Source organism: Brassica oleracea, chromosome C6 (genome assembly GCF_000695525.1).
Source record: "Brassica oleracea var. oleracea cultivar TO1000 chromosome C6, BOL, whole genome shotgun sequence".
Taxonomy (NCBI): domain Eukaryota; kingdom Viridiplantae; phylum Streptophyta; class Magnoliopsida; order Brassicales; family Brassicaceae; genus Brassica; species Brassica oleracea.
The window spans coordinates 34,595,471-34,611,944 of record NC_027753.1 but is presented as its reverse complement, the minus strand read 5'-3'; the positions used below and the strand labels follow the sequence as shown (position 1 = coordinate 34,611,944).

General features: G+C 31.2%; 1 protein-coding gene and 1 long non-coding RNA gene across 2 annotated transcripts; one reads left to right on the top strand and one right to left on the bottom strand.

The window, feature by feature from the left end:
* The first annotated feature begins 814 nt into the window (after positions 1–814).
* Positions 815–2,121, top strand: LOC106300851. Its single transcript, XM_013737105.1, has 2 exons — positions 815–1,452; positions 1,784–2,121. The coding sequence occupies exons 1-2, from the start codon at positions 904–906 to the stop codon at positions 1,823–1,825; spliced, it is 591 nt and encodes a 196-aa protein (XP_013592559.1). The 5' UTR covers positions 815–903; the 3' UTR covers positions 1,826–2,121.
* An 8,135-nt stretch (positions 2,122–10,256) lies between these two features.
* LOC106300852 lies at positions 10,257–11,172 on the bottom strand. Its single transcript, XR_001262097.1, has 4 exons — positions 11,026–11,172; positions 10,803–10,938; positions 10,593–10,683; positions 10,257–10,320 (listed from the first exon to the last, which is right to left on the bottom strand). It is a non-coding gene; the product is annotated as an uncharacterized LOC106300852 (long non-coding RNA).
* Positions 11,173–16,474: the final 5,302 nt, after the last annotated feature.

Below are 16,474 nucleotides of genomic sequence, written 5' to 3'. Positions count from 1 at the left end.
TTTCTTTGTTAATCTTGGACCTATGCCTGACAAGTGAACCTAAGCAAGGATCAGATTCTAAATTCAGAACAAAACCAATCATATGAAACTCAAAAGTATATCAAATTTCAAAGCGGCACAAACCAGTTTGTCCGGCCCATGACAACAACTATATACGTAAACAATAAGAGTAACGTATCACAGACGCGAGAAAATGTAACAAGTTGATCTTACTTATGATCTGTCACTGGGACATGCCTTAAGATAAGCCTTAAGGAGAGTCCCACACTCGTCAATTTCACCTCTTGTTATTTCTTAAGGGCAACATATCCCACCAAAAAAATAATTAATCCTAAGTCCCAACCATATATTATATACATTTATGCATATTTTTGTCTTTACTCGGCTTGTAATAATACAGCTATAATATATACTCGAGTAGATTACAAACCTCTCTTTTTCGTTTGCTATGTTCACAGTGTGATAGCCATTCAATTTCATCATATGATACCTTAATAAATACTCCTTTCTCTCGGTTACACAAGTTGTAACGACGGGGAAGAATGGGAAACATACGTAAAAGGATATGTAATAGATATATAAGGATGCTGACGTGGAAGTAACAGATATGATGAAAGTGGTAACTTGTCAATTAAGCACGACTTTTCCATGCCTAGTTGTTAAAATCGTTCATCACATGACTATTCAATATTCAACTAGTTATTTTTGCTAAGAATATTAAACAAATTATAAAAAGACCGAAAAGGTCCACATCATTGTGTGGCGCTTTGGACTTGGTCTCCATTAATAAATAGTTATTAAATACACACCAAACAATGCATTCACTTCACAATTCGTTTTATGAAAAACATATCTTGCTTAAGTTTCAACAAGAAGAAAGTAGTATTAACATAGTATCAGCAAATGGAGTTTTTCCATAACGCTAAAGCCGTTAGGATGCGTAACCTCCACGAGAAGTATCTTATGGCGGACGAGGACGAGGAGACGGTGACTCAAGAAAGGAATGGTTCCGACAAGAGAGCTCGATGGACCGTCGAACCAGTTCGTGGTTCCTTTGAAGTGATCCGTTTGAGGAGTTGCTACGGTAGCTACCTCACCGCTTCGAAAGAGCGGTTCTTGCTCGGTGCCACGGGGCGTAAAGTGGTTTTGTCGAAACCGAATGGACTTGACTCGTCCGTAGAGTGGGAGCCGGTGAAAGAAGGGTCAAAAGTAAAGCTCAAGACTAGACACGGTCGCTTCCTCCGAGGCAATGGTGGGCTTCCTCCGTGGCGTAACTCAGTCACTCATGACTCTCGTCATAGTTCGGACTCGTTCTTGTGGGATGTTGATGTCGTCGAGATCTTGGTCGAAATGACGTCTCCGGCTCCAGCTCCGGCGATTACTCCTCCACAACATATGAGGCTGTCAAGTCCTCCGATGTCTAAGACCACTTCAGAAAAATCGGAGGAAGAGGTTGGTATTGTTATTTAGGACTAGACAAATTATCTATCTACCCGAATTGTTATTTGTTTTCAGGCAGAAGTTGAAAAAAAAAGTTAATAATAACGAGACTGATCAGATATCCACCAATAATTGATATTATTTCGAATATCTCCAAACTTATTTTAGACGAAGGGGATCACAAACTTGTATTCAGATAATGTGCCCAATTATTTATTTACTATATGTACATATATATATATATATATATATATATATATATATATATATATATATTTAACTATATACTGTATGAAGTTTCAAGATTGTCATCTTAACATTTTCTTGCTTTTGTGTTGACTAGTTGAGTAACTCGCCGCCGAAATCTGAAGGGTGGAACAGTTGATGCAGACGCTTGAGGGAAGAGACTAGCATGGATATTCTTGTTGCGTGTACAGACGCAATCCCATAAACGGCATGCTGTGTGTGTCATGCAATAGTGGTCAAAATATTAGCTCAGATTGAGATATGGTGTTGACCAAAAGGTTAAAGATTGGTCCTCGGTTCCATTGGATAAGGGTGTTAAATAAAAAATATATTGATACATTATTGTTGTGGGTGCTGATCTTTCATTTTATTGTACATAATATACTTCTTTTAAACGAATCATTTAAGTTATATATATGAACATTTGCCAAGAAATGATGATGTTATTCGAAGATTTTTTTTAATCAACTATTAATGACTTTAAACTGCTACATGTTCCTTTTTCCTATACTAAATTGTTCTTCTATTGAAGTTTTGCTAAAAAATTTTGAAAAATATCTTAGGATAATAATAAAAAAAAAACTATTGTCACAAATATAAATCCTAAAGATTAATATGACTAAAATGTTTCACCAAACCTTTACGTTTAGAATCAAAGGGTGAAAACTTGGGATTAAGTTTTAAATTTTTATAAAATAAAAATAAATATTAATTTTGAAAATAAAAATTTGAAAAATAGTTTCAAAAAGTATTTCAAATTAAAAAAAAATTGAAAAAAATAAATAAAAATTTCCAAAATATTTTTATAAAAAATTTAAATTTGAAAACATATAATCTAAAACTATAAAAAATTATTATTATTATTTTTTATTTTACATTTATATATCTAGGGTATTAAAACTTTTTATTTATTAAATGAAATATTTTAGCCATTTTCTTCTTAAAATTTATTTTTGTGATAAAAACTCGAAAATATTCGAGAATTGTGCAAAAAAAATTTTTAATCATCATCAAGGCTTTTAAAGAACTGTTATTTTTTTTACTCAATCATCATCATGGTGATGCAGCCTTTAACCCTCGTGGAGTCTGTTCAATGACCGTTCTGATCGTCTCCGACATAGTTCTCCCAGCGGTCATCTCATCATCGCCGTAAGACGGCTCAGATCCACTACCAAGCTGACGGATCATGTTTGCTCGAGATGGAAAGGATCTCTTGAATGGGCTTGGCCCATTACATATTGCAGATCTGTCCAGCAGTATTCTAGTTCACCAAAACCCATTTTTATGGGAAACTCAACTCTTTGACACAGCCTATTGTTAGATTTGGCTAGTATATCCTGCCGATTTCCAGTGGGTTCTTTGACCAAAGCTTTTCCAGTTAATGCTGAAACATTTCGAACCATTGGGAGAGATAGGAGCAGTGGCTGGCAGAACGAGTGGCTAACGATTTATAAGATTCCTGGTCCAATCCTAGTAAGCGAGCCCTGATTTGAAGTTGAATCTCTCTCTGAATTACATGTGAAGGTTTCAGAATACCTGAGTGGAGTCTAGAGTTTCTCTCTCGCCATAAAAAAATAGATGCAGGCTTGAAAGATAAGCTTAATAATAGCTTTACTTTCTTGATGGAGGTGACTGTCCTCAGCCAAACCACAACATCAGCAAAGATGGAAGGTGGAGTAGCGAGGATTGAGAGAAGAAAGAAGACCAGACCTCAGTTGAATAATTGCAGGAGAAGAAAAGGTGATCACTTGTCTCAGAACCTGATCCGCACAACAAGCAATTAGTAGGGACATTGAGACCCCAAGCTGCCAGTTTATAAAATTTAATTTTAGCACAAACTTGAAATCACTTTCTAAATTTACTTTTAAAAGATGAATAATTTTCATAAACCTTAAATGTGATGAAAAATGACTAAACTAAGTTTACTAAATAATTTATAAAAATTTATAAATTCATCCTCACCCCTTAAATACTAAACTCTAAAAAATAATGCATAAATCCAAATGTTTAAGTATTTTTATTGAAAGTAGTTTTTAAAAATGATAGCAAAACTTATTATATTTGAATCAATTTTTAAATATTACCTTTTCAAAATAAAACTCATAATTTATTAAAATTTAACTTTAACAATTATTTAAGTTTACTTTTCAATACTTAAGACAAAAATAAAAACTAAAATAAAGATAATTTAATAATGAAGTTACTATGTGTATACAATTTTATGATATGATTGAAAATGATTTCTTTTTGAACTAAAGAAATGAATATTTAAAATTGTAAAAAAAATTATTTATTTTATTTATTTATTTTATTTATTTATTTTTAGAAAAAGTAATGACTAATGTCTTCTAAAAACCATTGTTTAATTTAATTTATTAAATTATATTTAACAAAACATAAATTTATATATTGTGCTCCACATTAAGTTATTTATAGATCCACCCATGTTCTCTGTTGAAAAGAAAAATCTATCACCACACCTCCTTCCTATGAAAGAAGATGTTTTTTTGGGTTTTTATTATGTCTTCTTGGGTTTTTATCTGAGTAATAGTTTCAGCGTATTTATCAGTTTCTTATCTTGTGTAGTGGTTTGTATGGGACTCGAAGATGTAATCAAGACTACTTTGACGAGTTAGTGCGAGCTTATCATACGGCTATGCACTCTTCAAATATGAATTCATTTTCTTAAAGATCTTGATTTTCGTTTTTGGCAGATCTCCGAGATCCTTTCGACGGACTATGTTGTGTTGAAGGTATATCTAGATGATCCGATCGATTGCGTTTTTGGTCCAATGTGAAAAGCTGCATCCAAGGAATTGTATGATTGATTTTTTTTGTACGTGAAGGTTGGCTTCGACGCATTTAAGTTTTTTTCTTGAATCCACTCTTTTTCTTTTGAAAAACTATCATACTAAACTTTTTTGGTAAAATAAAAGGTGGTTTCGCCTCTTTGTTAAAAATCCAAATAATGTAAATAGTTTTTCCCAACGAGAATTGAATTCTAGTGACTAAATGCCTATTAGACATTCATTTACCACTAGACCAAGAGGTCCTTGGTCTATATGTTCAACTTTTTTTGTTATTTTTGCTTATGCGTTAATTCTTCAGTTATGTTGTATTCGAAAAGGTTGAATTTAATGAAAATATGTTGCGTTTCAAAAAAAAATCATTAGTTTATATGAAATTATTTTCTTTTCTTTTTTGCTAAAAGTTCATATGAAATTCTTGTCTTGTGCTCGTTTTCCATTCCTAATCCCATATTGACCACTACTAAAAACGAGCTTTGCTCCACCCAAAGACATCAGCTTATTAAAAATAAACTAACAAGATGTAGAAATTAAGGTTGTTTGGGGGAGAACAAGAAAGATATATAAACCATACAAACGAGTAGTCATATATTTATTATACGAGACAGGTATGTACATGCAAAACCAACTTCCAATTCCTTATATCACACAAATTATGTTTATTTTGTTGAATCTACGTTCAAACATTTATTTATATATAGTAGCATACTATTCTTGGCTTAGGTGATATGCATGAGGAGCTAGATTTATTTATATATAGTAATAGTAGCATACTATTTTGGCATAAGGTGATCATGCATGAGGAGCTTTGTTTGGTATGCAAGTAAAAGCTTCATATTTTTGAAGAAGGATTGTGCGTATTTGTGGAGTTTCCTCTCTAATTCATCAAACTTCACACCCACAACTCTGTCTACTTCTTGGCCTCTCTTCATGAATACAATCGCAGGCAAAGTATGAAGGTTGTACTCCATCCACACACTCTGCATTCAAGTAGTTGTTATTTTATGACCCAAAGGCAACATAAGTTTTTGTTGACATATTTTCAATGATGTTCTTTAGACTTTGGAGAAAGAAAAGGAGGAAAGCAAACGGATTCACGACCAAATTTTAGCAAAAAAAAAGAAGAAGAAAAAAAGACATCAATCTTCACGAGCTCAACATTGGTCTATTTAGCAGCCAACTCTTCAACCTTCGGCTCAAGGGATTTACAAGGTCCACACCATTTGGCCGTGAAGTCGATCACCAGCTATATATAAAGATATGAGAACTGGATATGCATTACGATATACTCAAACTAAGCATAGTAAAAAGATCAGTTTCATTGCCTCAACAGGTAGAATGTCCAACTTATCAAGAAACCCCCAGTTCAATCTAATAAGGACTTTTCAATCATATATCAAAATAGTATAGATAGATGTCAATCCAATCTTAAATCATTTTGAAGCAATGAGGATGCAAGTAAATGTTTAATCTAAGTGCAGTTAAGGTAGCGAAGTGATGAATCAAGTAAGTAAAACAAGGCAAGAACAATAAGTGAAACTTTCAATCAATAAAAGAAATTAGGACTCATGGGATTAGGCATTTTTTTAAATGACTAAGATCCAATGTAGCAAGCTATCAATCAATAGGTTCTTTCCCAATACAACTTTCTCGATCACAGCGGTCCGCAGCCATAGTCCGCCGTCGCCCCATTTTCTTAGTCTTAGCCATTTTTCTTTCCCAATTCTCCCAGATTCCAACTAGGGCTCCAAGCCTGGAAACTACATATCCACAAGCTATGCATCTAAATGGACTCTAAATGCATGTTAAATGAATGTCTTGATTATGTAAATGATGAGTAAAACATGTAAAATCTCAAGACACCTCATTCCTCCACCATTGTAGCACAAGAACTTAGAAACCACATGAAATGATATATTACCAGCTTGTTGGTGTCCTTGAGAGCATTGAGCCGAGATTACCACTGATTCTTGTTCTTGATTTCCACAATAAGGGGGATGCTGACTTTGTACGGAGATATATGGGACTCGAAGCGAGGTGTCCATTGTCTCGCTTTATCTCTATGTAGAAAGGAGCAAATAGTTTTGAGTAGAGGTGCTCTTTTACTGGAAGGGAGGTCGGACGTCACCGAATATCTCTGGTCTGGCGAAGAAACATTAGCACCCATTGTCTCGCTTTATCTCTATGTAGAAAGGAGCAAATAGTTTTGAGTAGAGTTGCTCTTTTACTGTGAGAAGAAGAGGCTTAAAGGTGAGAGGAAGAGTTGGCTTAAACGGTCACCAATTTGTACACTATAATCAACTGACTAAATATCATTGTCAATATTCACCAAATGAGTCCCCATAAATCGATTGTAAATGACTAGTTGCCAGAGAAAAAAAAATTGTAAAAAACTTTATCAAAACTCCTCAAATTTGTATTATATAAATTTTATTTGTTAAATCATAGTGGAGTGAGTGATACACGCCAAGCATTTTGATTTGTATCCGTATACGTGCGAAAGATTAACATAAGAATTCATTTTTCTAGAGGCACGCAAATCATTTTGAAACATTCCGATTGATTGCCTTTCTATTTTCTGGATTAATCGTGGACCGATGCCTGAACAGCGAACTTAAATAAGGATCAGATTCTAAATTCAGAACAAAAGTAGATCAGATATCAAAGCGGATTTGGGACAAACCACCGGTCCTTGACAACAACTATATACGTAAACAATAAGAGAAACGTATCACAGACGCAAGTAAATGTAGCAAGTTGGTCTTACTTTTTTTTTCCTTACTTAAGAGTATACTAGAACTTGATCAGCGCCCCCGCGCGGATGTTTGATTTAACTTGTGTTCATCGTAAATTCATAAAATATTGATTTTATATAAAAATCTCATGTATTTTTTTTATATTTTGTTATTTACATATAAAGTAGAATATATTATTTTATAATTTAGATGTTTGATTATAATTTTTTTATTTGTATATAATATTATATTGAATTTTTTATAACTTGATGCAATTGTACTATTCATTTATTAACATGTTGTCTTTTTTTTTTAAAATGAAACAATATACTAATTTTTTTAATTTTTCGCATTAGTTTTTTTATAAATTATTATTAAATTTATGATATTTTGTTTTCTTAAAAATTGAACTCTTGAAATATTTATATTTGACTAAACTAAATAAGATAATACTATAGTTGTTTTATATAATATACACTATATATTTAAGTTTGTGTTTTTAATCTTCACCACAAAGAAACAACACCCATTGCAAATAATTAGTTTAAATTGATTTTAAATGCAGTGATAGAATCTGTAAATAAAAGAAAATACAAAAAGAAAATACTTAATTTATTATAAATACAACGGCTAATAGTATAAATAAAAGAAAGTATTTAATCTTAATCCTTGTTTCCAAACAAATTTTATTAGTGTGTTATCTTTGTGTCCAAACAACTCCAAAAAGTACTTGAATTTTAATAATAAAGATTTAACCTCATTCTGTTTTTTATTCTAAAATAAAAGTTTAGGGTAAAAAAAAGTTCCAATCAAACTCTATTTTTTCATTATATAAAATTATTTTCAATCGTATCATATTTTTTACTCTAAAATAGAATCTAAAGTAAAAGTGCTTAGATGGTACAATATTTTGTACTAGATAATAAAGTAAAAATATAAGTTTACGCTATAAATAAAATAATTTATTTTATTTTTCAACGTAAAATAGAATACCGTTGAATTATAAATCAATTATATTATAGGATTATTATATTTTATATAAAAAATAGAGTGAATCATTGAAATGGTCTAATATAATAAATATAAGTTTATTCTATGAATAAAATTATTTATTTATTTTTTGTCCATCATTTTATTTTTTATTTTAAAATAGAGTACCGTTGCAGTAAAAACTAATTCTATAAAAACTTTCTTTTAAAAAATATAGAATAAATCATTAGAGATTATCTTAATCTTTCGGGCTTTGTATCCCGGTATTCCTTCGGGCTTAAATGGTTTTAAGGTGGTGTATCTTGTAAGACAATCGCAGTTTCTACTAATCTAATCCAATTTGTGGGAAAAAAAAATCTCACACCTTGTCAGTCTCTCACCTTTTGCTATTTCTTAAGGGCCAACATATCCAATAAAATAAATAAATAAAGCATATCCCTAGTCCCAACCATTTATTATGTACATTATTATGAACATTTTTGTCTTTACTTGGACTTTAATAATACAGCTATAATATAAACTAGATTTTGCGCGGATGTATTTTTTCAAAGTTTCTATTTGTTTTTCATGTCAATAATGTAAGGGATAGAAAAAATATCGAAGAACCGAACCGATCCCGATCCAAAAAAGTAGTACAAAACCCGAACCAAAATTGATTAAATATCCGAATTATTTAAAAATTTGGTTTTTGAAGAACCGAAACCGAATCTGATCCAAACAGAAATATTTCGGATACCCAAATGTATCCAAAATAGATTTATATACTGATATATATTAATTATTTTTAGATTTAATGTATATAAGAACATCTAGAATATATATATATATATAATACTTTTAAGCTGGTTTAAATACTTAAAAATATATACAAATAATCAATAGTAAATATCTAAAACACTAAAAATACCTAAAATAATTATTGATTCTCTATCCAAATATTTGAACTAAACTAATTTATATGTTAAGTTTAGGTATTCTGACATATGTTATTCAAATTTATATTTAATATATTATTTTGTTTATAGTTTTTGAGAAATTTAAATTATATAATGAATTTTAAAATTTTAAAAGTAATTTAATTGGATTATCCGAACTCTAACCAAATCGCAAAAATCCGAAGTGAACCCGAACTGATATTTAGAAATATCCGAATGAAGCTGAAATCTTTGACCTCGGAAACCCGAAACCCAAACAGACCTGAACCGAACCCGATTAGGTACCAGATAGATAGTTTCTCATAATATAATGAACGTCCAATTTTTCTTAAAAATATAAACCCATTACTTTTTTTTCTTAATAAGCTGTTATCCATGTTTTCAAACAAACATATTTTTTAAAAGTGCAATCTATGTTTCCAAACAATTTTTTTTAAACTGCAATCTATGTTTCCAAACAGACCTTTTTTTTAACTGCAATCAATCTTTCCAAACAAACTTTTTTTTAAACTGCAATCCATGTTTTCAAACAACTTTTTTTAAAAAAATTGCTATCTATATTTCCAAACAAACATAATTTGTACTTGAGTTTTAATAAAATAGATATACTCGAGTAGATTACAAACCTCTGTCTTTCTTATGCCTATGTTCACATAATGTGCTACCCATTCATTTTCATCATATGATACCTTGTAAACACTGGCGGAGCTAGGTGAGGAGTGGGTAGGGCAGCTGCCCCCCATGATTATTTTGTTTTTGCTAATTTTGTATATAATTCTTAGTAATGCCTCTGATGAAAATTTGAATTTGTAACTATATTACTAGTGTTTTAAAATTTTCCTCCGAGTAAAAACTATTTTTAAATCCGCCACTGCTTTAGTTTAAAAAAAAAAAAAAAATCAGCCACTGCTTTTAAATATTCCTTTCTGCCGATTACACAAGTTGTAACGGGGAAGAATGGGAAACACGTAAGGTAAAAGGATATGTAATTATAGGTATACAAATATGCTGACGTGGAAATAACAGATATAGTCAAAGTGGAAACTTGTCAATTAAGCACGATTTTTCTACGCCTAGTTGTTACGGATGAAAGAGCAATTTCCTTCGGTACTCAGTTTGAGCGTCTCTTTATATCACTTATGATGACTGCAATCTAATACTTCATGCCTGTAAACCACAAAAGATTTTTACTTACTTATAGCTCGGGACAATAATACTTTTAAATCTAACATATAAACTGAGCACAAACCATGCCACTAACATATCAACGTCTGATTAAGAAGCCGTTCAACAGTATGCCTGAGCTAAAGAAAAGTCGGCCACAACAGCTACAATCTATCCAATTTTAAAATCATTCCTGAGCTACCTGAGCTAAAGAAAAGTAAACTAAAATCAAACAATTTGCAAAAGCAAAGAAAGGAGAGTTACTTATAGGTCACCTTTACATATATGATGCTATCATCAGATTTATGCCAGTTTATAAATCTGAATCCGGGCTCTGTCTATCCGCTCCAAGGGTCTATATTTTATCTACATGCAGGTATTTGAAAAAAATAAAGCAAAGAATGTATATTAGAAGAAACTAATTGTATTTATCATATCACAGGAAGCATAAAGTAAATAAGATAGAAACAAAATGAAGAACAAACCCTGTAGGACTCTTTTTAGCACGAGAAGATGTCTGAAAATACATGATTGTTTTCTATCAGTCTCGATCTTGACAAAAAGATTTGATTTCTCCCAATTCAAAACTTAGATGGCCGATCTACTCATGGAGACAATGATCTATTGACATAAGAAAGAAACGATCAAAGTGTTTAGGTCTTCGAAAAAGTAATCGTTTAAACTGAAAATAAAAATTGGAAGTCTAACCTTTGACATACATCGCTTGATTTAGCAGATACTTGATCGAATGAAGTTGATAAACATAAAATTGTACTTTCAATGGATTTGATTCTTCGATCCCTTTTTCTACAGATGAACATCGAAGCATCGATTGGAGAGAGAGAGAGAGAGAGAGAGAGAGAGAGAGAGAGAGAGAGAGACAAAGAGACGATAGAAATTCTTTTTTGCATATGTTTTTTGATACACACACCAACTAATAGTGTTTTCCCGGAATAAGGAATAAGCTGTTACAAATTGGGCTTCATAAACATTTTTTATTTTGGGCCATAATGTTAATGTATATATTAGATAATGCATTGAAAAATCAAATCATATATCCCAATGTTAATATAATCAGATATTTAGAAGATATTTTTATTTTAAAAATTTTCTTACACAAGTTATATTTGATGTCATCAATTAATACAGTATTTTAAGTAACAAATTATGTTCACACTATATATAAATACATAGTTAGATTTCATAAAACATTACAATCTAATTGATGCCATAGACAATATGAAAAATATATATCACAATACAATTAAAAACGCTGGTCAGAATAATAAACTAAAGTTTCAAATACTTAACCATATTTTTTTGTGTTTGTTAGATATTTTTAACTATAGGCAAAAAAATATATTATTGTTGACTTTACAAAATATAAAAAACAGAATAAAAAATTTGACTAAATAAACACAATAAAAAATAACACAATCTCATAGTTTATATACGAAAATTCATCACATTAAACAATAATACACACTAATGTCAAACTTGAACAACATATGAATCTATAACATAAACAGTGACAAAAAAATAATAAGTATAAACAATTAAATTTTTCTCATTTTCAAAACTTAAAAACATATGATTATAAAGAACGAACACCCGCGCGGGCGCGCGGGTCAAAAGCTAGTCTATATTATTAAAACTAAGTAGCTTTTAAAATAACATTTACTTCTTCATAATAATTATAAATTATGTCACTAGCTTAATAATTATTAATTAATTTTGTATAAATCATTAATTTTGTTATATTATTTTCTAACCAATTTACCATTATTTTCTAATCAAACTTATCATAATTATTTAACCAGAATTTTCTCTAATCAATTATTACAATAAAATTAAACAGATTTATTTAAGTGTTACATACAGACTTTAAATAAAAAATTGGTTACAATACCCTAAGTTAGCTACCATTTTTCAAAATTATAATTAACCATAAATACCATAACATTTGGGTTTAGGATTTAATGATTAATGTTTAAGGTTTAGTATATAAGAGTTGCGATTAGGTTTATAAACTTCTATTAATATTTTATAAATTATTTTTAAAACATCTATAAATAACTTAGAGAGTTAATTTAACCTTTTTTTTAAAAAAAGAAAAATTAATATTTTTATTATAATTTTAAGACATTTATGAAAATAGTTATCATTTAAGGGTAAAGTTGTAAAGTGATATCAAACTTGTGGCAAATTGAAATATGAAAAATTGTCAAAAATACCACATTCATAGTACTACTTTTCATTTTTACACTAACCACTTTTACCTTCACTTTTAATGAAAGGTAAAAGATATTTATACTCCTAGGGTTAACTAATATAAACTTAGATTTTAGAGTTGAGGGGTGGGGTAGGTTTTTAGAATGTGAAATTTAGGATTCTAGTAAATATATAAATCAATACTCAAAAAAAAATATTTTTTTAAATAGTTTCAAACATAATTTTTGATTTTCAAAAAGAAATTATGAAAACAATTATAAAAAAATCGTAAAAAATTTCGAATTTGGAAAATTATAATTCGAAAACATTAAAAAGTATTTTTCTTTATTTCTTTTATTTTTTAATATTTTATTTATTTAAATAATTATTTATTATTTATATATATAACAACGGTATAAGAATATTTTGCCACTTAATGAATAACGTATTTTTGAAGATGTCCCTTTAGTGGTGGTAAAGATGAATAATGGTAACATGAAAATGATAAACATAAAATTCCCCCTTGAAATATCCCCTTTGAATATTATATATTCATGTATATTATTATTTCATTTCACATACAAAATATAAACTATAAATATTTTATAAAAAATATAAATTTAGTTTTCAAATATATGTTAAATAATTTGAAGATTAATGTTATTCACACATATATATTTGAATGATAAGAATGCAATTATTAAATTTTAATATTTTCTACAAAAATAAACCTAGAAAAAATTATTTGGCTTATAATTTTTTTTTGAGACATATGCATCTATTTTACTAAAACAAGAATGAATTTATTTGACATAAAATATTTTATTTTTGAAAGATAGATTTATTAATATACATAAATATACTAATTGGTGTTGTAATTTATAAAGAAATACAACAAAATGGTTAATGTAATTAAAAAATTACTAATTGATGAATATGTTATATAAAATATCATTTTGTTTGGTTTAGTATCCAACCACAACATGAACAACCAACAAATTACCGACAATTAAAAATCGTCGATCTATCATAAACTTTATATACTATAAATCGTAAACAAACACCTACATGGATGTATGTCTGTGCATCCATTATATTCGTATGCTGTGAAGAATTTCATATGTTTTTATTATAAGATTGTTTAATGTTTTCTAATCACACCATAAATCTTATAAAAACCAAATCAGTATCCGTTAAAAATAGCTCGTCGATCCTCCAAAAGGTATTAATTTGGTTTTAAACCTGATTTATAGTTTAATTATAAAACAATAAATCATCTTCAAATCAATTTAGTTAAAGTTAGAGTTTCGAGCTTTAGGGATGGTGTATTCAATCTAAAATTTGAGGTGATTTGATTTTTAATGAGGTTTTAGATGATTTTAAGGAATTGCAGAATATAAAATTATTTTTGTTAAACCACTCTAGAATATCACTTAAAACCATGAGATTTGAGTTTTATTTTTTTTACACTAAAAAACTCCACCCAAACACTCTAAAATCACCTCGAAACAGTTTAAAATATTTTCAATAACAGTGGATTTCAGAATACTTTATAATTAAAATGTCAAGTTGAATAACACTAGATTTCAAATGAGTTTTTAAAATTTATGTTTCAATAACAGTGGATTTGTCATTTTGACATAAATCACCTAAAACTTTTAATTAAATACACCCCCACTTAGTTTTGGAGAGTTATAATTTAGAAAACATACGATTTGATGTTATACGATAGTTTAACGAAGGAAATAGCTCGTACTCTTTTTCATCACAAGACTATTCAGTATTCGACTAATTATTTTGCTAAGGATATAAAACTAATTTTTAAAAGACTGAAAAGGTCCACATCATTGTGTATTGCTTTGGAATTGGTCTCCATTAATAAATAGTTATTAAATAGTACACACCAAACAATGCATTCACTTCACAATTCGTTTTCTACTTTTATGAAACAAATCTTGCGCAAGTTCCAACAAGAAGAAAATAGTAACAACATAGTATCAGCAAATGGAGTTTTTCCATAACGCTAAAGCCGTTAGGATGCGTAACATCCACGAGAAGTATCTAATGGCGGAAGAAGACGTGGAGTCGGTGACTCAAGAAAGGAATGGTTCCGATAAAAGAGCTCGATGGACCGTCGAACCTGTTCGTGGTTCCTTTGAAGCGATCCGTTTAAAGAGTTGCTACGGTAGCTACCTCACCGCTTCGAACGAGCGGTTTTTGCTCGGTGCCACGGGTCGTAAGGTGGTATTGTCGAAGCTGAGTGGACTTGACTCATCCGTAGAGTGGGAGCCGGTGAGAGAAGGATCAAAAGTAAAGCTCAAGACTAGACAAGGTCACTTCCTCCGAGGCAATGGTGGACTTCCTCCGTGGCGTGACTCAGTCACTCATGACTCTCGTCGTAGCTCGGACTCGTTCTTGTGGGATGTTGATGTTGTCGAAACGACGTCTCTGGCTCTAGTTCCGGTTGCAACTCCTCCGCTACATAGGAGGCAGTCAAGTCCTCCGATGTCTAGGACCTCTTCAGAAAAATCTGAGCAAGAGGTGTTGGTCAAAAATCAACGCATGCAAGTCGGTGATTGTGAAGAACACGTTTTTTTTTTTGGTTTTTTGGTTGGTAAGTTTGGTTGTTACACCAACTCACCACCAACTCACAAATCCCCCTCCTATAAATACCTGCATGAAGGAGAAGGAGAAATTCATCCCAAACAAGAAAAACAGAGAGAAGAAGAAGAGAAGAAAGAAGAGAAAAAACGTGAGAGAGAGAGAGAGAAAAAAAAAAAATTTCTTTTTTCACAAATATCTTCCGTAATTCTGATCGTATTTGGGATCGGGGTTGAGTTGAGAGCTTGTAAAAATTTCCCGGTGATAATAAAAAGATCTGTAGCAGGTCCGGAGACGTAGGCAAAAGTTGGCCGAACTCCGTTAACAATTTTGTGTGTGTTTTCCCGCTCCCATAAATTCCGCAAATTCTGGTTTTCCGCAAAATTTGACCGCGTATTTCCTAACAACTGGTATCAGAGCTTGAGTTACGGTGATCGGTCAAATTTTTTTTTTGCGGAGTTACTATTCACGTGAACAGTAATTCGTGAATAGTAAATTTTGTCGGTAACATCGGTTTCTCAACTGGTGTTCTAATACACGGTGGTTCCAGAAATGATGGGAGGCAAAGACGGTTCGGCGCACAGTATCGGGAAATTTGACGGTACAGATTATGCATTTTGGAGAATGCAAATTGAAGATTATCTGTACGGAAAGAAGCTTCATCAACCGCTGAGCAAGAAGCCTGAGAAGATGGATCAGGATGAGTGGGAGCTCCTTGACAGACAAGTTCTGGGTGTTATAAGGTTAACACTGTCGAAAAACGTTGCTCACAACGTTGCGAAGGAGAAGACCACAGAAGGGCTCATGAAAGTTCTCTCTGATATGTATGAGAAACCTTCGGCAAACAATAAGGTGTTTCTCATGAAGAAACTCTTTCATCTAAAGATGGAAGAAGGTGGCCTGGTTGCCGCACATGTGAACGAGTTCAACACGATTGTCAACCAACTGTCATCAGTTGAAATCGAGTTTGAAGATGAAGTGCGAGCACTGATTTTGTTGGCATCTCTGCCAAATAGTTGGGAGTCAATGAGGGTAGCGGTTAGTAATTCTGTGGGTACTCAAAAGCTCAAATTCAATGATGTTAGAGATCGTATCCTTGGTGAGGAAGTTCGAAGGATAGACTCTGGGGAGGCATCAACGAGCTCTGCTTTCAACGTGGAAAACAGAGGGAGAAACCCATATAGAAATAACCGGAGTAATGGCAGATCAAAGTCAAGGAATGGACGGGGTCAAACCAAATTCAGACAGCCTGCAGAGTGCTGGAATTGTGGAAAGACAGGTTACATTAAAAAGAATTGCCAAGCACCACCGAAGAAGGAAGACAACACTAGAGGCGGAGCCAATG